Source organism: Misgurnus anguillicaudatus, chromosome 13 (assembly GCF_027580225.2).
Source record: "Misgurnus anguillicaudatus chromosome 13, ASM2758022v2, whole genome shotgun sequence".
Lineage (NCBI taxonomy): Eukaryota > Metazoa > Chordata > Actinopteri > Cypriniformes > Cobitidae > Misgurnus > Misgurnus anguillicaudatus.
In genome coordinates this window covers 14,810,920-14,833,507 of record NC_073349.2, presented here as the reverse complement: position 1 = coordinate 14,833,507, position 22,588 = coordinate 14,810,920, and the positions used below count along the sequence as shown (strand labels likewise).

Below are 22,588 nucleotides of genomic sequence, written 5' to 3'. Positions count from 1 at the left end.
CTATGTTTCGAAGCGTTTGATACACCATACACGCTGGCGACACCTGCTGGTCAAAATGTGTAATGGCAAAGAGATATAGGCCCAAACATAATGACAGCCGTTACAAAAATTGTAATTATTTTAGGGATGTTTAGATATATATATTGCAAAAAATACTCATTAACAAAGTAATTGTTTGCAGTATAAAGATGTAATGCTCTATCTGTCATTATCTGTCATAATGCCTATATCTCTCTTGCTCATTCAGCCATGGTACACTGTCAGAAAAATGATCCCTAGGTGTCACTAGCAGTACCCTTTAAAAAGTCCTAATATGTACTTTTTAGGTGTAAAGGTTTACAGTTGCCCAATTGACAGCTAGGGACCATTTAAATATATATATTTGTAGTAAACCCATGGTAATCAATCTGACAAAAATATGGTTATTATTCTGTTTACTAAAATAAAAATTAACCATGGTTAATTTTTCTCAGGGTATCATGCATTTAAAAAACAGAAATGATGTTTTATTTCCTGAAGGGGTTGAAAGATGACTAAAAAGAGGGCTCTTTTATTTGAGGACATGCTGTAGTGAGTATGATAAACCTCAGGAGCAAAGATGAAATGCTCTGGTGTTTAGTCGTAATCACAAAATGATTAACTGTGAAGATTAAACCACCCAGAGTGCTAGAAAATAATACATTATTTTTCACGGTTTTATGAAGTAACAATATGCAATAAATTAGATGCTCACAAACTAATTTAGCATAGCCTCATTATATAAACACTTGAATCAGCAATGAGTAATGAGTAAAAACAATCTGTGGAAATCCAAGCCACACAATAAATAATCAAATATCTGCTGGTGTGCGAAAGCTTTGCACTGTAAAATCCCATGACACGGTCGGTCTGTACTGCCATCCGCTGGCTAGTGCAAGTATTATAGATGAGTTAGAACAACGTAAACGTTTCTTTTCAAACTAAAACTTTAGAAAGGTAATATCTGCATTTAATTTTAAAGAATTTAATTTAATATAATAAAAACTAAATGCACTTCCTAATAAATTATACAAAATGTAATTAAAATTTATTTCATTTTTAGATTAATTTACTCTTTTGTGAGTGGAACTATTTATTAAAAATAAAATAAATATGAATCCAGCTCCAGTAACAATATTTATAAGTATCTACCAGAATATTAAAATTCATTCAACCAGAAGAAAAGAAATTTGAAACAGATGGCACGTCGGAACTAAATGTTAGTTGTCTCTGTTTCCTGTCGGATCTTTCCTCTGAGTAACACTTCAAAATGGCGGAGCGGGAAGAAGCGGTGAGGGGTTTCGTCGCAGTAACTGATGTTGATGAAGAAAGGGCTCGTTTCTTTCTTGAGTCAGCCGGATGGGACCTACAGGTCAGCAACATACAGGACATTTTACGTGTTAAATATTCCGCTAAGACACGCAGATTCCAGCGGCAATTTCATCAGATATTAAGCCTATACTAGCAGATAGAAAGTGTAACCGGCTAACAAAATGTGCAAGTCACTCTACATTAAAACCACCAGGAGTGTCTTAAGCTGGTTTATCTGGTTAATCAAACTCTAATGATATCATTCGTGTCGCTGCATTCTCAGCAAGTTGATGCTTATAAACCAACCTGGCATTTTACATAGAAATTCAGCCTCTAACGTTACAGTTAGTATTATGTGTGGCCTGCTGGATTGATCGCTGTTGTTTACATTTCTCTGTTAACTGATATTGGACTCGTTGAATAATTCATCGTTTGCCTTTTTTCTCTTCATTTTAGTAGTCATAATACATTGGATTTCTATTGCTTTTGTGGACACTGCACTTGCAATTTTCATGCGGTGTGTGCTTGTCTATGAACTAAAGTGACAGTTGTCTCTACTGTGTCCTACAGCTCGCTCTAGCTAATTTCTTTGAAGATGGAGGAGATGATGATATTGCCACCATCCCTCAGCCAGAGCTGGGCTCTGTATCACGGTCCACAGGACCAAGGTAATACAAGTTTACTATTGTTTGGGGTTCTTACGATGGTACAATATCTTTTATTGTTAATATAATAACATTGCTGTTTGTGCTGTTTTAGTGAACACAGAGTGACGTCGATGAGAGATCTGATGCATGCAGATGAAGATGACAGCGGTGAAGAGGAAGGGCAGAGGTCAGTACGTTGTAATTGTTTGTTTATTCATTGTTTGGGTAGTTGACATAATACAAAGAAAAGCACGAGCATCAGCTCAAAGTGAGTATTCAACCAAGAAAACTATGAGAGCATAAAATATATATAAAATTAGCACACCAAGCTCCAAATGTACAAAAGATATAAAATTAAAATTTTATATGAAGAGCCTGAGAGTCCATTATTCAGTTTTTTGTATATTTAGAGCTTTTAACATTTAAGTAAGTAAATGATGAACTATTTCAGAGGAACTATTAATAAAAGCTGAAATGTTTTTAAATAAATCTTTAAATGTACATTTTGGGTGCTTTGTAGCTTATTTGCTTAAATGGCCTTTCCACATGAAATGTCAATTTTTGCATACTTTCAAATAGTATAATGTTGGACAACTGCATGTATGATCCTAAATCACAGAAATTACATTGAAATGACAAAACCCTTAAATAAATCGTGGCTCCATTAGCCAGATAATGGAAAACCATCAACAAGGCATGCTGTCTCATTTTGTCTGTAAGCTTGTTAAAATGCTGTTTGTGTACTCTTACATATTACTGCAAGGTACAGTGGACAAAAGTGATGTCCAGGGATGAAAATTTGTACAATGTTTGCTTTAAATGCCCCTTCAGGTTAGATAAAACCATTAAAATATGATTTGTATAGTACAAAATGGACAAAACAGTACACTAAAATGTTGAGGTATTTCGACCAAGTTATTTGGCAAAAAAAGCAAACCACAGCATATTAGGGAATTGGGGTTGCTCACAGGTAATACATGCATTGCCATTGACTGCAGTTTTATCAATTATTAATATTTGTTGAACTTCTTTTGTGGTAATATTTAGTATTTTTTTTCTGGGCTATGTCTTCATAACCTTTGCACATGTGTTGTGTGTAATTTTTTGCCAAACCTCCTTAAGTTCTTCTCAGTATTAAGCTTTATATTCAAAACACACTGATGCAACATGCCTAAAAATATGTAATACATCTTGTGTTTGAATAAATATGTCAATTGGACGTCACTTTTGGCAACTATTGTATGAAATGAAGCATTTTAGCACAGTACAGTCATTCAGTTAGTAATACAGAAGTGACATCAGATCTCTCCTGCAGGTTTTTTGCTGGGGGGTCAGAACGCAGTGGGCAACAGATTGTTGGTCCTCCCAAAAAGAAGAGCCCAAATGAGCTGGTTGAGGACTTGTTTAAGGGTGCCAAGGAGCATGGGGCCGTCCCTGTTGACAAACCTGGCAAAGGACCTGGAGAATCTAGCAAGTCTAGGGTAATTATATGACTTTATTGGTCATATATTTCATGTAGTGTGCTTCTGGTTCTGGTCAAATTCCTGCACCCCTCGAATTCGGACTCTTAATGTCTAATTTTTGTATTTGCTTATTACTACGTTCTTAACACAGCCTTTTATTGGCGGTGGCTATCGATTGGGTGCGGCACCAGAGGAGCAGTCAGCTTATGTGGTGGGAGACAGAAGACAGTCCAGCAGTTCACAAGATGTGAGTCAACCAGCCTTTGACTGCTAGAGTCATTCTGACATGGAAAGTTGCTCTTAATCTAAAAAATGATTGCTGCTGTGCCAACATGTAAATGTTGTGCTGAAGCTGTGGAAAAGTGGTTTTAGTCTTGATGATGGAGAGCTTAGGAACTACACTGATCCTGCAAACGCCCTCTTCCTGGAGTCTATCCGCAGAGGGTGAGCACCGTAGTCTTACAGCGATTAATAGGCCTTAATTTTCAGATTATCAGTAGTTAACAGAAGTTTAGCTGACATCATAGGATGATTCCTCAAGAAAGCAGATTAATAAAATGCCATATATTTTGCCAGTGCTAGACAAAGGGTGACTATGCTAAAGATGATACGATACAATCTGTAGTTATTTTCCGTAGTTACATTTGTGTCTTCTATGTTTGGATGAGTTTACTATTATTTTAACTCTTTTCCCGCCATTAAAGAGTTTACTCGAGTTAACTCGTCAATTAAGAGAAAACTCTTCATTAGCAGAAAAACGCTTCCCTGCCAATGACGAGTTTTTTGGTCAATCCATATTTCCGATATTATCCACCAGGTGGCCCTCTTACCCAATTTATAAAAACAGAAGTATTCCCTGCTCTGTGTATGTTTTGATAATCTCTCTGAATCTGCTCTCTCTTAAAAGTCCTTCTCAAAAAACGCACTTATATGCTTTTTGATCAAAATTTGGTATTTTTGAATAAACCTACCCATATTTGAGAAGTGATAGAAAAAGAACAAATAAAGATAGGATAAAAACGTATTTATATAATATTTATTTATTATTTATTTATAAATTATTTATTTATTTATTTATTTTATTTGTTTTTTACAGCAGAGGGTCTGTTCTTCTTTAATTTGATATATTGTATGTTTATATGTTTAAAGAAGAACATTTTCCGGAAATCATTAAACTTGAAAATCATAAAAAATTCTGCCGCTGGCTGGCAACATTTTTAAAAAAACGCTGGCGGTGAAAGAGTTAAGATACTGGAGGCAAAAATATTAAATGAAAAAATACATCTAAACTTGACATTCGACTAGTAGTGATCAGTTCACTATTGTTGATCAGTTGACCACTATTGGACATTATTGTGATTGTCATCACTAAACCTTTCCGACTTCTTTCCTCTGGCTCTGTCAGTGAGATTCCTCTGGAATTAAGACAGCGTTTCCGAGGTGGTCAGGTTAACCTGGACATGGAGGACCATCGGGATGAAGACTTTTCCAAACCCAAACATGTATTTAAAGCCTTTACTGGAGAAGGACAGAAACTCGGCAGGTAGGAAAGCACTTTTTCTTTTCTTGTTCCTGAGAAATGCATGAACAGACAATGATTTCTAATCCTAAGAAATTCTTGGGAAGTGACTTGCCCAGCAAAGCAATACTGTCCTGAATTAAAAATATGGAAAGTCGTAAAGTGGAATTTGACTCATCTTTTTAGGCGGGTATTAAAAATGAAATGAAAATATATTCTTTGCATGACTGCATTTTCATCTGTTTTATCCACAATATATATCTAATAAAAAATATATATATATATATATTATTTACTTATTTATTTAATAAACATGATACAGTATGACGAAACACGATATGGTTTTCAAAGTATACATTCATGATGAGTCCTGGCTGTTCCAAACTTTATAATAGTAGTAAATAGTAAAGTCCATCCATTCCTTACAGAAATAATCTCCACGGCTTCAGGGGGTTAATAAAGGCCTTCTTTGGGCAATGTTGAATAACATGGATTTTGTGGAAATGTTGCCTAGTGACTCCACTGTTAGTATGCTATTGTGAACACAGCACCTTAGACTTCTCCCCAATGTCCTTAACAAAAATGTTGACACGGAGTAATTTTGTTAAAGACTTCTTTACTCTGCCTTCCCTCAGTGCAACTCCAGAGTTGGTGTCACTCCCGCATGAGCAGGCTGCTACTGAAGCTGAGGCAAGTGCTTCCATAAGCGTGGACAGCTCCCAACCGGTTACCAGTATCCAGATCAGACTGGCCGATGGAGGCCGACTGGTACAGAAGTTCAACCACACCCACAGGTAAAAGCCTACATTAGCTATAGATCCCACCCACCAATGAGTCAAAGCATTTTATAAGTCACACCCAGTAGATCTTTCTCATGCCTTATTTCTTCCTTTTCTCTCTGTCAGTGTGTCTGATGTGCGTCAGTTTGTGGCAAATGCTCGCCCGGCTTTAGCCGCCACAGAGTTCGTTCTTATGACGACCTTCCCCAACAAGGAGCTGACGGATGAGAGCCAAACGCTGAAGGAAGCCAACCTGCTGAATGCTGTCATTGTGCAGCGGCTGAAGTGATGGCGCCATCTGATGGCTGGGCTTTATAAAAGCCCTCTGGAGATATCTGGACTGAACGGACTTCTTATTACTTAATTTTGTTTTCTTTAGTGATGTTGTTCCTCTGTTGCAGTTTGAGGGGGCTGTGGGTGTTTCTGGTCGAACAAAATCACACTGTGCTATAGTCAAAGCGAAGAAGAAAGGAATGAAATGGAGATCTAACAAATTTTAAGGTTTTAGAATAACAGATTAACATTCAGATTGAAATAAAGAGCTTTCTGAAGAGATTTCACATCCTTTACCTCAGTGTCTATCTTGCAGCTATATGTCCTTTCCTTTTGGTCACCTCATTTTTTTCCCTCACCAAATCTAAAGTAGCCTTATATATATTTGATCCACAGTAAAACTGACCTCCAAGATCAACCTCAAACTTTTTTTTACCAAATGATCTTTATAAGTTTTGAAGCTTTATTTTGCTGTTTAGACTGTCACACTATTTTCTATTTTGTTTTGTTGTAAGTATACAATGGTAAAATTAATTCATTGGTTAACATATCAGTGGCCATCTTGTATTCTATGCAGCAACTGATTATAAAATTGGACGTACTGCGTGATTATGTAGAGGTGTGGTAAACCTTATATTAAACCTATTTGTCTGGCATTGAAGACTTTTTTATGCACTTTTAATGGTGGCTTGTGGCTATGATGAGTGTTATAAAATGTAGAGCCATAATGACATCCTGATGTCACAATAATTGTTTTTGATCTGTTTTTGACACATTACTGAAAACAATTGTATTGATATTAATCTAGGAGTTACTCAGCTTTATTTATATACATTATCTTAATAATTTTGCCTGGATATCACTGTAATGTATAGGAGTATCAGTGGCCCATTTTATTAAACTAATCTAATATATTACAGGGTTCCCACGGGTCCTTGAAAGTTTGTGAATCTGGGGGAAAAAATTCAAGGCCCTGGGAAGTTTTTGAAAATATACATGCATATATACAGGTCATTGAAAGTGCTTGAATCTATTTTATGCAAGAAGTTTTCTGGGAAAAAAATCCATATTGTTCCTTGTGTAGTGTAGGATAATATCATACAATTTTTAGACTTTTTAAGCACACGTGCTAAACTGTTCACTTTAAATGCTTATATCTTCTATATGCGAATGTTGTGCTTTTTGGCATAGTTGTGTTTGGCACATGAAAACGTCTCGGGTTAGGTATATAACTCTTGTTCCCTGAGAAGGAACGAGACGCTGCGTCTCCCTTGCCATACTTCCTGCGTCCCTGTAACGCCTACTTTGGCAATATTTCAGATAGCGATATACTTCCTGGCTCCCGCATCACCCTGTCTTTGTTGTTAAGCCTCACCATTGGTTGAATTTGATATACACATTCAGACGCACTTACCCCTGGAGGCGTCCCCAAAGTGTCACCGAAGTGACGCAGCGCAAGTTCCCTCGCAAGGGAACTGTAATAATGTATCTTTAAATGTAACACGATGTTACCTTGCTCTCACTTGAAATGGGTCCCCATATTTAGTCCTTGAATTTGAAAGGTCCTTGAATTTGAAGTTAACTAAGGTGTGGGAACCCTGATATTAGTTAAACAAGTTCTGTGCTGTGCATGATCTGTGTTGTGTAATGTATATTTTTCAGCATTGAATATTTATGTGGCTATTTACAGTCTAAATAAGTGAAAACATTTTTTATTTCTTACATGGAGTTATTATAAGGTTTATAATCACTCACTGAAGTTTCAATAACAATTGCATTTGGGAAACAAATCCTCTATTCCCTTTTGCGCAGATGGATGTACATAATTCCACTGCACAGAAGCAAAGGTGCACAAACCCAGGACAAAATAAAGCAGAACCCAAAGTGTCCTGAGCTGAAATCCCTGGAGCCCTTAATGATTTCTTTATAGTGCAGAGTGTAAATAAGTGCGGCAGTAAAGTCGTTTAGACCTGGAAGAGAAAATGGACTATGTCAGTAACAGGAGAAACGTCTATCTTTAGAGGAAATAAACTAAATTTTAAAATGTATTGGATTGTGTTGATGTTACATTTAATTTAAACACACTGAAGCACATTCACACTGTTGTGAGATTACGTTACAGTTTTACCTATTTAGCCACAATTACCTGCAAATGCCTGACAGACACCAGTGAAGTAGAAGAGTCCTCCTTTAGACATGGTGAAGAGTTGAGCCAGAAATATGAGGAATGAAATGGAGGAGAAGATCACGGCCAGGATCATCAGAACCTGGACAGCATGAAGCCATTCTGATGGAGAAAACATTGAACTTAACATTGAATTGGTTACCAGGACATTCCAATTCAATTCATTAGTGTGCAGACAGTCATTAATATCACAAATATAAATCTGAATATTTAAATGCTTAAAATAAAGGTGTTTTACCAGTCTCATGTGATGATTCACAGACCAAACCCTCTGTTTCATTGGTAAATCTGCAGTTGTGCCACAGGTCTGAGCTCTCATTATTGTCCCAAACCCACCAGAACTGAATAAGAAGTGTAATCAATTCATAAACATTAATGATTATTGACATTATGTATGGTACACTGCATGCATAATTATTATGCAAGTTAATATTTTGATCACATTTTATCAAATACTGCTAATATTGTATATTATCATTTATAAGTGATATTATTGTTAATGATGGTTGGAAGTGAAATACACCTTATCTTCAGGTGTGCGTAATTATTACACAGATTTCCTTTTAGAGGAAAAATGGGCCAAAAAGGTTTAACTCACACTGAAAATGCATAATTAAATGCTCATGAGAAAGTTATTTAGATTGATGTGGTTTGGAATTGATATAATGTGCTTAGAAATTGTGTATCAAAATATTGACTTGGATAGTAATTATGCATGCATTGTATAATAATCAGTTAATTGTATATTAATTTGTAGTATTAGGTATTTAAAACACACTGGGACTCAGAACTTCTCCATGGTGGCAATAAATAAAACTGTAAGTATAGTAAGATGAAGTAGAGTGATAAATATCAGGAGGGATGCCATACTGCAAAACAGCACCTGTCAACAAACATCAGAAGCTGTTTTGTGTTGTCCAATGCATAACAAAAATAAGTGACTTAAGTTACATTTCATTCAAAAATGTCCAAGCCCAAATTCATTCCTTTGTTGTAACCATTTAATACATTTTGTAGCTACGTTTTGATCTAATGTTTAGTGTTCCTATAGCTTAGTTGTGAGCTATGTGTTCGATGCCCATGAAAGACACATACTGTTAAAAACGTACAGTGTTTGGGGTCAACGCATCACAAGTAACCCGCATCACTTAATAATATTACTTTTCTGAAGCAACGAGCAGTGTTGGAGAAAGTTACTTTTAAAAGTAATGCATTACAATATTAAGTAACTTCCCCAAAAAGTAACTAATTGCGTTACTTGGTTACTTTTCATGGAAAGTAATACTTACATTACTTTTGCATTACTTTTGCATTACTTTTTCTTACTTGGCTGAGGCTTGATCTCTTTCAGGCCTTGCAGATGTTTTTAAGACTGAAGTTCTGCATTCAGAAACTGCATATTTCCATTGCAAAAATGTTAAACTCTGGCCTGCCATCTCCGTTTCTGACTCAAACGGCTCAGGCGCGTATGTATTTTTAGTTCATTTTGGTTGGAAATAAAAATCAATCTTACATCAAGTCTGACATTAAGTCTTATTTTTTTTATAAAAATATCTGCTTAAAGAAGAAAGACACTGAAAGGACTGAAACTAAACCCCACTACAACTCAAAAACACCCATTCAGAAATGAACTCTAAATACCCATTAAGTCTTTTGTCTAATGTAGTGCAGACTGAATCATTTATTTCTCTTTCTTTATTTTGAAATCATTTATTCATTACTATGTTTGACTACTGCACATTGACACCTCCTTTGCATTGACTGCCCATAAAAACTATATTTTTTTTCCAATAAAGTTTAATATCTGGATTAAATGTATTCATTTTCTTCACTTCTAATGCGTATTCAAAATGTAAACACAATTCTATGCAGTGAACAGTACATTACAAGCTTTGTGTAAAATCACAGACTACACAAAAGGTTTTTAGGCGTTGTTCTAGAAAAGAACTCTTGGGGGCGCTTTAGAAGCGCTGATGTGCTGGTTGCAATAATACAACATCCTCGAAAGGTTTGTCTTATAAGTGTCTGTTTTTGCAGAAATTTGTTTAATCATTGCGTGTTAATATTGTGGTAGCACGGGTGTTATATATTAATCAACAAGCTATTAGCTTTTATGTTGTTGTTCAGTAATAAAGGCATATGATGTTTCGGTTAGTCAGTGTGGAGTTTTGTCCCGCCTCTATTCCATCGTGATTGGACGGCTGGATAAAAGTGACTTTACCCAGCGCCACGTTTTGATCAATACAAATATTTTGACCAGATTAACAATTGTTTTACAAAGTATTTTACAATGTAACGTTTTAAAATGTATACATAAAACCTAAATTACTATGTATATTTTTTGTGGAATTTAATTTATTTAAAAAAAAATATGATTTTAGCCAATGACCCCTGCAAGCTCCGCCTATGATGGTTTGATACATTGGTTTTGAAAAGTAACAAAAATATTTAGACTTTTTACATGACAAAAACATTTTTTGTTGTTTATACTCTTCGGCCAACTAAAAACAAACTATTTTTTTCTTTTTGTGGCAGACCAAACGCAAACCAGGGCTCAAAAAGTGCCTTTTGCTTTAAGTTGGCGATCACGCCACACTTCGGCCGAATGCTGTTGTTTCACATAATGCTGTGACAAAAGAGAGCCAGAAATGCCCAATTAAGCCAGATTCGGCCCAGAACAAGCTGATCTAGGATTTGAATACAGCGTCTGCCTGATGCATAAGTGTAAATGTAAAAAAAAACATAAATGTAATTTAGTTAAACTTTGTTTCAGTTTAACTCTAAAATTAATAAAAGTGAAAAAATATGGTAAACTTACCAAAAGTAATCCAAGTTCAGAAGGAAAATGTTATGTAGACCAGCGTTTATCCAGGTCTCTACTCCCTTTTGTGGGGTGAACTCCAGAAACGCCCATTTCCTTTCATTGAATTTTACAGTAGCCTATGTCCATTGCTGTGCGGTTGTCCTGCACACCCTGCTATCAGTTTAGATCAGATCCTTCATGTGTGTTCAGGAAACGCATGAGCACTGGCACACGTCCCCTTTTCCTCACCACTACTTTATCATTTTAAAGGGTTTGGGCCGACTTCCTATGCAACGTTTATCAAAACTTCAATCTCCTTTTGAAGATAAATCATGTGAGGGGCGGACAAGGGTGTGTTTCACTCACCATAGCCCAAGAGATGGAGTTATGGGAATTAAATTCACATAAATGGGAAAAAATGGAACAGGAACTTCAATGTTTATTTATCATGCATGCAGCTGGACCGAAATATTAAAAAATATTAAAATATAGTATAGCCCAGAAGAACGTATAAAACTCGTTAATATTACTTACTACAAAACATGATTTGTTGTTACTTTAATCCAATAGTAGTAATTAGTAATAAATGTGTAGATTGATAAATGTATTAGACATTATCATATGTTATTTTAAAAGTTGAATTTAGTTAATGTTTCTTTTTATTATTTGATTACATAAAAAACCCTGGCTGTAATTACAGCTCCCATCCTCTAGGGGGGAGTAACAACTCTATTATGTTAGCAGCAGGTGTCGCTGAACGTCACGACGTCAGAGGAAAAGCAATGGCGACGAGGGGCTCCGGATATTCACGGACCCAAACAAACCGCGGAAATACAAGTATAAACATCCTTAATAAAATCCGCCATGGCCAAATCAGTGGCACGGGGTTGATTAGAGGGACTCAGGTAAACGGTTTTATTTTTTTGAAGGCGATACAGCCGTTCATTAGCTAGTGTTTACATTCGAAGGCCTGAAGAACCCGTAGTGAGAAGTTGCTCAGACAGAAATATATATGACTTCATTTATGACAGTTTAAATCAAACATATCCTTTTCCTACAGTAGATGACGTATGTGTAATTTGCGTCAAAATCAAAGTGGCTACTGTGCATTAAAGCTGCACGTTTTCTCTAAAGCTAAAGCAATTATTATAGAAACAATAGCAGACTTTCTACCTTGTCTTTCTTGTTTAAGGTACCTAATATGTGCTTAATAAATTCTGTTGTCACGTGCAGGTTCCTGTTGCTGTGTTGGAGGAGAGAGATAAAAGAGTTAAATGGCAGGGAATACCAGTGTTATTGAGGAGGCTTTATGAGAGCAGCCATCCAAACAGTGATCTCTCTAAGATTCACAGCATGGTCATGGTATTCAAGATCCCTCACTGTGATATACTTTGTGAGCAGATGTTGATTCCTGTGTAACCGAGTTGTTTTGTGGTTGTGCAGGAGCTGTCATCATTGCTGTCTATGGAGGCCATGTCATTCGTCACAGAGGAGCGCAAAACACCCCTGGAGTCGATTTCACCCAATACGTATACATTTGACCTCTTTGGCGGAGTTGATGTGAGTTTTCATGAATCTGCCAAATTCAACCAAAAACTACATGCAAGAGTAGCTTGAAAGCAAAATTACGGCTGGATATTGTCACCTGACCAATTTGGTGATTCGATTCTTATTCATAATATGAAGTAAAACAGTTTGTAAAATTCATAACATTTTCAAAACAGCGAGTCACGAACAAGCAACACACACACAACATTATCCCACTATCTTTGCATAATTTATGATTTACTACACATTCATGTTGTTTACATTATAGGCACCCATGCGCCAATTGCCAACAAAACACAGACAATTGATGCAGTTTTACTTGCTGCATGCGACTCATGACCCGGTTGGGACCGCCCCATTCCAAGAAAAATTCAGCGTAAAACAAACACACATGCACAACTCCGCTGCTACCCCGCATAAACAAACTATATCCATTGTTTCCATAAGGCTGTGGTCTTTGGGAAGCTTAAATTTTCCTTACAAACAACAAAACACTTCTTTGGTGACGTTGATTTCGTGCCAGCTCTTGATTGGTGTGTGTGCTATTCTGGTTAAAGTGCCCATATAAGTTTTATGTTCTAAATAACTTTCCAAAACTTGTACAAACCCTGGCGACAAGCATTCTGTCACACGTCCAACTGCTTTTTTTGACACTTTCCCCATGTTTACCATGAGTAATCCAACTCTTAAACATTGTCAAAATGCATGAAATAGCTGAAACTCCCCTTTTCCCCTTTAAGGATAAATGTAAAATTTGAGCCCGTCACCATATCAGAGCCCGATGTGGGTGTGAGGACAAACACACCCTCCTCGCCCGCATGTCTCAGCAAAAGACCAGCATCTGCCCATCACAAGCACAGTAATCAGACACTGAATAGCTGGATTACTTCTGATATGTAAATATTGTAAATAGCTGCCTACAGGTACATTCACATTATATGCGACTTTGTCGCTGTGTGTCGCTCGTCTCTTTCAAAAGAGGCGTTTCTAAATCTGGTTGTCATAAACGAATGAGTACCGTCCACCCCAGTAACTGACGAGAGACAGATGACGTGAACTACTCCACTGCTTTGTTCTCATTGGTAGTCGCTCCTGAAAGTCGCTCGACATTTGCATAAAGTTAAACTTTTCTTAACTTTCTCGCGTCGCTGGACACGCCCATATGGTCACCAACGGTCACTTTCGCTCGTGACGCCGGAAGCCGCCAGGTTTCCATTGAAATGAATGTGATCACGTCGCTTTGCTACTGCAGGTCGCTGGCTGTCTAAATGGGGCGTGAGTCACCAACGGTAACTGTCTCTCTTGTCGCCGGAAGTCGACAAGCTTTCATTGAAATCAATGAGATTGTGTCGCTTTGCTACTGCTAGTCGCTTATAATGTGAATGTACCTTAATTTGCAGAAAAATCACCTTGTTTTCCTTTACAGCTGTTTGTAGAGATTTTAATGCGACCTACACTCACAGAACAGGGAGACCCACCAATACGTAAGCATATTTAAGTTTGTTTTGATGTAAGCATTTTAAACTCAAAAGCCCTTTTCACACAGATTCTGATCGTTTGATTTTGGTCAATTTACACCGCGTGATTTTCTGAAACCTTTTCACACAGACATCCTGTGAAGACACGTGAAATCAGCGTGTGACGTGAAATCAGCGTGTGACGTGTAATGAAATTGTAATCGTGCACTTTGTGGAATTTTTTCTGAATTGTCTTATGAGTTTGCTTATGATATAAACGATTTCACACTCGAGAAACCACAATCGTGCATTTTATTTTCTGTTTCGATCATAAGCTAGCACATTGCGTGCCATTCAGTAAACCTGGGGAGCAATCTCAGCTTCAGCGCGGATAGCAGGGTTCCCACGGGTCCTCGAAATCCTTGAAAGTTTGTGAATCTGGGGGAAATAATAAGGCCCTGGGAAGTTTTTGAAAATATACATACATAGATACATTGAAAGTGCTTGAATCTATTTTATGCAAGAAGTTTTCTGGAAAAAAAATCCATATTATTCCCTGTGTAGTGTAGGATAATATCATAAAATTTCTAGCCTTTTAAGCACACGTGCTCAACTGTTCACTTTAAATGCTTATATCTTCTATATGCAAATGTTGATTCATATCAAAATGCGTTTTTGCATAGTTGTGTTTGACACATGAAAACGTCTCGGGTTACGTATGTAACTGTTGTTCCCTGAGAAGGGAAAAAGACCCTGCGTCTCCCTTGCCGTACTTCCTGCGTCCCTGTAACGCCGTCTTTGACAATATTTCAGATAGCGATATACTTCCTGGATCCTGCATCACCCTGTTTTTGTTGTTAAGCCTCACCATTGGTTGAATTTGATATACACATTCAGACGCACTTACCCCTAGAAGCGTCCCCAAAGTGTCACCGCAGTGACGCTACGCGAGTTCCCTTGAAAGGGAACTGTAACAATGTATCTTTAAAGGTAACAGAATGTAACCTTGCCCTCGTTTGAAATGTGTCCCCACATTTAGTCCTTGAATTTGAGGGTATTGGACCTTCAAAGTCCTTGAATTTTAAGTTAACTAAGGTGTGGGAACCCTGGGATAGTGAAGAGCTCCCTGATCTCTGCTTCATGCCCATATCCAGGATCCGTTCCATTAACTCCTTTTCCCGAGATTGATCCTGGGATCACAGGAAGCACTTTCATGGCAATTCATTGATCATTGTGCTGTGTGAACGGGGCTTACTTGTTGTAATTTTAGCACAACTGTTTAAAAAACAAACAATATGTGATGTTTGATATTTGATTTTCTCAGTCAACGTTTGCGTTTATTTTTTTAGTGAGTGATGATCTCATCAAAGACTGTCTGAGCGTTCTTTACAACTGTTGTATATGTGTAAGTACTGTCAAGTGTAGATGATGTCACATAGTCTAAATAATAATGCAAAAAAATGTGGTTTATCATTATTTGATTGCAACCTCTGCTTTTGTCTTGCAGACAGAAGGCGTTACCAAAAGCCTTGCGGCGAGGGATGGTTTTGTCTTGTTTCTTTTTAGTCTTATGTCGAACAAAAAAGTTTTTCTACAAACTGCCACTCTTATTGAGGACATTCTGACTGTCAGGAAGGTAAAGACTGATGCATTTGTCTTTGTATTTGATTTTCAGGAATCATTAAAGTTCCTGCGTAACATGATTTGTTTTCCAAGAAACCGATCAGATCTCATTCAAATTGCAAATAATATACAGTATGCGTTGTAAATTATAAAACTACATAAATCACTTCAATAGGAAATGGTCCAACTGGACGAAATTCCCAACCTCACCAGTCTGGTCCAGAGCTTCAACCAGCAGCAACTTGCCAACTTCTGTCGTATCCTCTCCGTCACCATATCAGAGCCCGATGTGGGTGTAGATGACAAACACACCCTCCTCGCCCGCATGTCCCAGCAAAAGACCAGCACCTGCCCGTCACAAGCAGAGAGCAACCAGGGTCAGAAAGCACTTTTTCTGTCATAATTGTAGATACTTTACATCCCATTTGAGGACATTTCAACCAGTCGAGTTGTATTGCATGAACAATGCAATCATGTGATCAAGCACTTTATTACCCTTCTATAGTGGCTCTCCTGAATATCCCAGGCTTTATTGAGCGCCTTTGTAAACTGGCCACACGGAAAGTTACAGAGGCTGCAGATTCCTCTACACGATTGGAACTTGAAGACTGGCACAGCTGGCTTGACAACGCCCTGGTGCTAGATGCTCTCATGCAGTTAGCAATTGAGGAAGCGGAGCAGAGCGGTACAGGTAAGATGGGAAAAAAACAAATCTGCTGTTGTTAGTCTGTCTATATCTTTGTCTGATTTATTCATGGTCTGATTTGTCTTTCAGAGTCATCTGATGAGAGTTCACTGTCCTCCAGTCCACTTAGACACCGACTGCCGCAGTCCATGAAAATAGTCCATGAGATCATGTACAAAGTTGAGGTTCTCTATGTGCTATGTGTGCTGCTTATGGGCCGACAGAGAAATCAGGTAAAGTTACTGTGTAAAAAAAGCAACAACAAAAGCAAGCTAGTGTCTTGTGGTCCAATCATGTGGTTGCTTTCCTATGCATAGGTTCACAGGATGCTTGCGGAGTTTAAGTTAATCCCAGGACTCAATAACCTGTTTGATAAGCTGATCTGGAGAAAACAGCCATCTAGTCATGTCTTACATCGACAGAACCAGAATTGTGACTGCAGTCCAGTAAGAATCACTTCTTTATTAATCAAGTTATTATATATAAATTAATCACACTGACATCATTGTTCTGTTCACATCAGGAGATATCATTCAAAATTCAGTTCCTCAGACTTCTGCAGAGCTTCAGTGATCATCATGAGTGAGTATCAGAGATTAAATGAATAAGTGCGTTGGCATTTAGTAGACTTACACTGGGACTTTCCTGTATTGTTCAGAAATAAGTACCTTCTTCTAAGTGGGCAAGAACTGAATGAACTAAGTGAAATCTACCTGAATGCTAACATCTTTGAAATGGAGGCTCTGAATAACACAGACAGGTACGGGGACTTTTTATGTTTCTATTTAATCCTGGACTCCGCTTACTTCTTATTGGTTAATTAGTTTTCATGTTTTACTATAGGAACCTTGTTTGTGATGGTAAAAAAGGTCTTCTTACACGGTTAATCTCGGTCATGAAGAAAGAGCCGATCGATTCTTCATTCAGGTGATATCTCCAATTGTGTGTATAAAGTTAATTTTCTCATCACTGTTCTTTTATAAAACCTCTTAAATGCTTTTATTTATGATAATGTAGGCTTAAAGTGAAGGGGGTCAAATACTCAACCTAACCCTAACTTCAACTTAAATTGTTATTTTGCATGTATTAAATAAGAAAATTTTTAATTACTTTAGGTTTTGGCAGGCGAGAGCAGTGGAGAGTTTTCTTAGGGGAACACCATCATATGCCGACCAAGTGTTCCTGTTCAGAAGAGGTTTGTTAGAGGTGAGTGGAGTAGTCATGTGTCTAGCGAATTTAATTTGTCTAATTTGTGACTTCTTACCATCTGTTCCTCTCTCCTCTGGCAGCACATTCTCTATTGCATCATCGATAGTGGCTGTAAGTCCCATGATGTCCTCCAGAGCTACTTTGACCTTCTTGGTGAGCTCATGAAGTTCAACATTGATGCCTTCAAAAGATTCAACAAATATGTCAACACGGAGGAAAAGGTTTGGGTTTGATTTAGGCCATCTCGCTAGGGCTGCACGATAAATCGCATCTCGTCAGTAAAGCCGGTTTCATTGGTAAGTAGTAAATTGCCATCGCCTGCTTTCAAATGGAGCGGCATTTACTACACAGAGCCGTACTTCACTGACAAGCTAGCCAATATCGCATTCATAATTGTGGACTTTGCATTCATAATTGCCTGCGATTATGAATGCAATATTGCCTAGCTTTTTGTTGAACTAAGGCTCTGTGATGGCGATTTACTACTAATCAAGAAACCGGCTTTACTGACTAGAGGCAAGTGACAATTACATGGGATTTATCGTGCAGCCCTACATCTCACTTTACATAAGCTTATTTCACACAGAGATTATGGAAAATGCATCTGGGATTAGTCCGAGATTGTTTGATTTTTGGTTCATTCACACTTCCAATTATTTTCTGGAATCTGTTCGTGCATTTACACACATACTCTAAGATCCCTTAAAGACACTTGACGTGTTTAAAGTCATGAACTTGGTAGGTCTGAAGTTTGCTAATTATCTGTGATTTCTCTCTCGAGAAACCAGGTGCATATTTATTGCAGATGCATTTTAGTTTATGATAAGATCATGAGGAGCGGGTGATGCGCTGTTCTGTTATTCTGGTAAATGATCCCAGCTTTAATGCGAATTGCGACGAGAAAACTTAAATTGTTCCCCTCAAATGAGTCTTTGCGCAAGTTGAAAATATGCACTAGTGATAGGCCGATTTTTGCGAGTTTTATGTGTATCGGCATCGGCTGATACATGGCTGCTGTGTTCGCCGTTTTTCCCGGCATTATTTACATATTTATTTATAATATCGGCTCAAGAAAATTGGCAGCCTGTATCGGTCATCGGCATTGGCACAAAAAAATCCATATCGGTCGATCCCTAATATGCACCCCACTTTTTTTGAAAATATGCTAATTTTCCAGCTCCCCTAGAGTTAAAGATTTGATTTTTGCCGTTTTGGAATCCGTTCAGCTGATCTCCGGGTCTGGCGCTGCCACTTTTAGCATAGCTTGGCATGATCAGTTGAATCTGATTAGACCATTTAGCATAACGCTAAAAATAACCAAAGAGTTCCGATATTTTTCCTATTTAAAACTTAATTTGTCTGTAGTTACATCGTGTACTAAGAGCGACGGAAAATTAAAAGTTGCAGTTTTCTAGGCAGATAGGCTAGGAACTATACTCTCATTTATGTGCAATAATCAAGGACTTTGCTGCCGTAACATGGTTGCAGCAGGTGCAATGATATTACGTTCATCTTAGTACACAATGTAACTTCAAAAGAGTCAAGTTTTAAATAGGAAAAATATAGAAACGTTTTGGTTATTTGTTAGTGCTATGCTAATGGTCTAATCAGATTCAATTGATTAAGCTAAGCTATGTTAAAAGTGGTAGCGCCAGACCCGGAGATCAGCTGAATAAATTCCAAAATGATAAAAACAAATATTTAACTCTAGGGGAGATTGAAAATGAGCCTATTTTCAGAAAAAGTTGATTGTCCCTTTAAGCAAAAAATTAGCATGACACGAAGTTAAATCCCACGAGTAATCTAGAGGATGGAATGCGATTCTTCGCATTTGGTTTGTATGCAGCATTAGTGACATACTTTTTCCTATCTCAGTTTCAGATGTTCCTGACTCAGATCAACAGCTCTCTGGTGGACTCTAACATGCTGGTGCGATGTATCGTGCTTTCCCTGGACCGCTTTGAGAGCCAGACTGAAGACATGAAAGGTGTGGCTTAAATGTGACCCAAAATGTGATTTCACTCTTTGATTTTAATCTTTGACATGACCTTACTCGGTCAATATTAAAAATATCAAGGTTATATTTTAACAAAGTGTTCTTTACATTATGTAGGATGACTTTATGTAGAAAAAAGGTCAGAAAAGTACTCCTATGCAGATTAAACCATGTGTATTTCTCTTTTGCTCAGTGGTTGAAGTGTTTTCAGAGTGTCGTCTTCTGTCCTACATGGCTCAAATGGAGAACAGGTTAACTTTCCTCTTTAGACTGATCAACATCATCAATGTGCAGACTCTCACCCAGGCAAGATAGGAGATAAATTTTTTGTTATGGTGTTGTTGACTGAATTTGATGAATGGTTTAAAACTGACATGTAGGGTTTTTAACCAATCACAGGAGAACGTGAGCTGTCTGAACACCAGTCTGGTGATACTAATGCTGGCAAGGAGAAGGGGCAAATTGCCTTTCTATCTGAGCGCCCTGAGAGAAAAGGAGTATGCCGAGAAATACCCCGGCTGCCTGCTCAACAACTTCCACAACCTACTGCGCTTCTGGCAGCACCACTACCTCAACAAGGATAAGGACAGCACCTGCCTCGAAAATGTGAGCTTACCACGATTGGCCAAACACTAGCGTTGTATTGAGTTGTTAAGCTAATGTTTCTGTGTATCTTTCTGTGCAGAGTTCATGTATTCCCTTCACCTATTGGAAAGAGACTGTGTCGGTACTCCTGGGTTCAGGAAGAAGCTCACGCTGTGCCGTTTCAGCCTACATCGATGAAGCTTACAGGGACCTGGACAGAGATTTCAGAGAGTTGTCAGTGTAGAGACGCAACTAAAAGGACTTCAGATTTCTGTCACCGTGTCTAATTTCCCGAGACCTGGTCACATTCAGGTGCTTTACTGAATTGGTTTGTGTGGATTTGGATGTTGGTCTGATTGTGTGTTGGCTCTTGTGGTGAGTATGAGCTGTGCAGTGAATGTATTGTATGCTTGGGAGCATGTAAGAAGATGTTTGTGTGTGTTTGGTTTGGCACTGGACTCTGGATGTTTTTCTACCCATACAGTTATTTGTTCAAGGGTGCTCACCCGCAGGTTGAATTGAACCTCACTGCCTATTATCCTTCACGGTAAAAAAGGCCTGTGATTTTCAGGGACATCCTACTGGCTTATGTTGATGGTCCGCTTAGTTTACATACTTGTCTTGTCTGTATATTTATGTATATGTAATGTATGTAGTTCTCACTTGATTTCTATGTAACTTTTTTGCCCCAAACTCACAGAGTGACAGCAACTTTAACAATATAAAAAGAAAATAAATTGTTTTATCACATTTGTGACTTTTACTTGTTTTGTTTTTTTTGAGGTATGTATGGGTATATTAGTCTGAATAGCCTGTTATCATATTCTGTAAAATAGTTGGTAGAATAAGGCTAGGTCTACTCTGACTTTGTGTCTTCTAAAGGCCGCCACACATACAAAGATAAGCGGGTCGATTTTCACCCTTACGACAATCCTTGGTGCACCTCCAAGAATGTCTTCGTTGTCTCTCTTTATAAAAATACTATAAATTCAACTAATCAGCCCTCCATAAAAGGCTCGCGCGACTGTATTTGGCGCCGCGCAGAACAATAACCACGTGACTTTGCGGTACTGCAAGAGCAATGATAAAAAGTGTGTTCGACTTCATGCGGCTCTGCACAGACAGATCGGCGGCTAACATAACGCATGCCGGTTAGAAATTTGGTCCGACTTGATGGCATGTGACTGTTACGTATGGTATCAAAGTACAGGTGCAACCTCTGAAGGACCTGTCCCAAAACTCCAGACTTATGGACTTCCTCAGTGTATGAACTTTGATGACATCATGTAGTGCAGACCTTAGGGACCCTTGACGTGAGTCCACAAGGGCACACTGGAATTGGATTTTGGGACAGACTCGAGCGTTACTTCGGAAATAGGAAGAGAGGTGCACATCAGTGTGACTTCCTTTTGTTGTCTGATTGCTCTTTTGCAAGGACTTCTGTGTTGGCAAAGTACGTGTAGTGCGGGTTTGGTCAAAGACCAAATCAAGGGTGAAAAGGGGGTGCTGATGAGCACACTTCAGAGCATAAAAATGACAGATGGCACACCCTACGGCCACACAGACCAAGCGAGCACACGCAATTTAAGGCCACGAGAACCAAAGTCCACATTAAGTGCGCCATTTGGGACAGGGACAGACCTGAGCGTCACGCCGGAAATAGGAAGAGAAGTTGCCCGTCAGTGTGAACTCCTCCCTTCTTTTGTCTGATTGCTCTTTCACAAGGACTTCTAGGTTGGTAAAGTGCGTATAGCCTACTGCAGTGCAGGGTTCGCCGAAGATCGAATCAAGGGTGCAAAGGGGGTGCTGATGAGCACTCTTGGGAGTGTTAAAATGACAGATGGGAGACCCTACGGACTACAGACTTAGGGGCCAGTCACACCAAAAGCATTTATGGCAGTTGCAGGCGCCTTTTTTGAATGATTTTCTGGGCAGTGTGCGTTTGCTGCTGTTTATGCGCGCCGAGTGCCTTGCGGTTTTTGCCGCCTGCCGCGCACGCGTTTTTGAATGAGCGCTGAGAGCGGAGAAGTGCCCGACGTTATTTGCGTCTTTCCATTGTCCAATCGAATGAGGGGAGAGGTGGGCCATACGTTGTGGTGAGGGAACTTTACAGTTGCTTTGAAGAACCGGACTCCACTCGCTCACTCTCTCCTGCGTGTTTGTGCACCTCTCACCCTCAAACAAGGTCAGAGCAAGCGCCCTCTTTTTAGAGTTTCTGCTAATATGACAATTAACAGCAAAAGAGTGCTCACGCTTCAATATTTGATTGACAAGACAGCTGACTCGGTGGTTGCTCAGCAAAGCCGCATCGCACTGCTCTTTTTTTTAAAAAGGCAGTGTGTCGTGCCTTGCGTTTGCAAGCGTTTAAAGCGCTTTTGGCCATTTAAGGCCACGAGATCGAAAGTCCACATGAAGTGCGCCATTTAGGACAGGGCCACAGAGTGGCTGCACAGAGTTCTAAAGGAGAAATAGCTCTTTGCCTCACTA

General features: G+C 38.5%; 3 protein-coding genes across 3 annotated transcripts; 2 read left to right on the top strand and 1 right to left on the bottom strand.

Annotated features, from left to right (window-relative positions):
- The first annotated feature begins 1,228 nt into the window (after positions 1–1,228).
- On the top strand, positions 1,229–6,666 carry nsfl1c (NSFL1 (p97) cofactor (p47)). Its single transcript, XM_073875129.1, has 9 exons — positions 1,229–1,390; positions 1,900–1,997; positions 2,089–2,163; positions 3,292–3,457; positions 3,591–3,688; positions 3,776–3,883; positions 4,845–4,982; positions 5,594–5,752; positions 5,864–6,666. The coding sequence occupies exons 1-9, from the start codon at positions 1,289–1,291 to the stop codon at positions 6,024–6,026; spliced, it is 1,107 nt and encodes a 368-aa protein (XP_073731230.1). The 5' UTR covers positions 1,229–1,288; the 3' UTR covers positions 6,027–6,666.
- Positions 6,667–7,706: 1,040 nt separating this feature from the next.
- On the bottom strand, positions 7,707–11,259 carry emp3b (epithelial membrane protein 3b (MAM blood group)). The gene is made up of 5 exons (XM_073875130.1): positions 11,014–11,259; positions 8,988–9,078; positions 8,434–8,538; positions 8,157–8,297; positions 7,707–7,980 (listed from the first exon to the last, which is right to left on the bottom strand). Exons 2-5 carry the CDS (start codon positions 9,061–9,063, stop codon positions 7,805–7,807), a joined length of 498 nt encoding a protein of 165 aa, XP_073731231.1. The 5' UTR covers positions 9,064–9,078; positions 11,014–11,259; the 3' UTR covers positions 7,707–7,804.
- A 486-nt stretch (positions 11,260–11,745) lies between these two features.
- trpc4apb (transient receptor potential cation channel, subfamily C, member 4 associated protein b) lies at positions 11,746–20,851 on the top strand. Its single transcript, XM_055187991.2, has 19 exons — positions 11,746–11,903; positions 12,232–12,360; positions 12,442–12,558; positions 13,973–14,030; positions 15,353–15,408; positions 15,511–15,639; positions 15,802–16,003; positions 16,132–16,317; positions 16,402–16,544; positions 16,629–16,757; positions 16,835–16,893; positions 16,970–17,071; positions 17,155–17,238; positions 17,427–17,517; positions 17,601–17,741; positions 19,396–19,507; positions 19,710–19,822; positions 19,916–20,122; positions 20,202–20,851. Exons 1-19 carry the CDS (start codon positions 11,781–11,783, stop codon positions 20,343–20,345), a joined length of 2,325 nt encoding a protein of 774 aa, XP_055043966.2. The 5' UTR covers positions 11,746–11,780; the 3' UTR covers positions 20,346–20,851.
- Positions 20,852–22,588: the final 1,737 nt, after the last annotated feature.

Excerpts from the sequence above, each read along its gene's own strand:
- nsfl1c (XM_073875129.1), top strand. The coding sequence starts at position 1,289 with ATGGCGGAGCGGGAAGAAGCGGTGAGGGGTTTCGTCGCAGTAACTGAT. Across the intron at positions 3,689-3,775 it reads TCCAGCAGTTCACAAGATGT|AAATGTTGTGCTGAAGCTGT; the intron begins GAGTCAACCAGC and ends GTGCCAACATGT. Across the intron at positions 5,753-5,863 it reads AAGTTCAACCACACCCACAG|TGTGTCTGATGTGCGTCAGT; the intron begins GTAAAAGCCTAC and ends TCTCTCTGTCAG.
- emp3b (XM_073875130.1), bottom strand. The coding sequence starts at position 9,063 with ATGGCATCCCTCCTGATATTTATCACTCTACTTCATCTTACTATACTT. Across the intron at positions 8,539-8,987 it reads ATTTATTGCCACCATGGAGA|AGTTCTGGTGGGTTTGGGAC; the intron begins AGTTCTGAGTCC and ends CACTTCTTATTC. Across the intron at positions 8,298-8,433 it reads TGAATCATCACATGAGACTG|AATGGCTTCATGCTGTCCAG; the intron begins GTAAAACACCTT and ends TTTCTCCATCAG.
- trpc4apb (XM_055187991.2), top strand. The coding sequence starts at position 11,781 with ATGGCGACGAGGGGCTCCGGATATTCACGGACCCAAACAAACCGCGGA. Across the intron at positions 12,559-13,972 it reads ACCTCTTTGGCGGAGTTGAT|CTGTTTGTAGAGATTTTAAT; the intron begins GTGAGTTTTCAT and ends TTTCCTTTACAG. Across the intron at positions 15,640-15,801 it reads ACATTCTGACTGTCAGGAAG|GAAATGGTCCAACTGGACGA; the intron begins GTAAAGACTGAT and ends TCACTTCAATAG.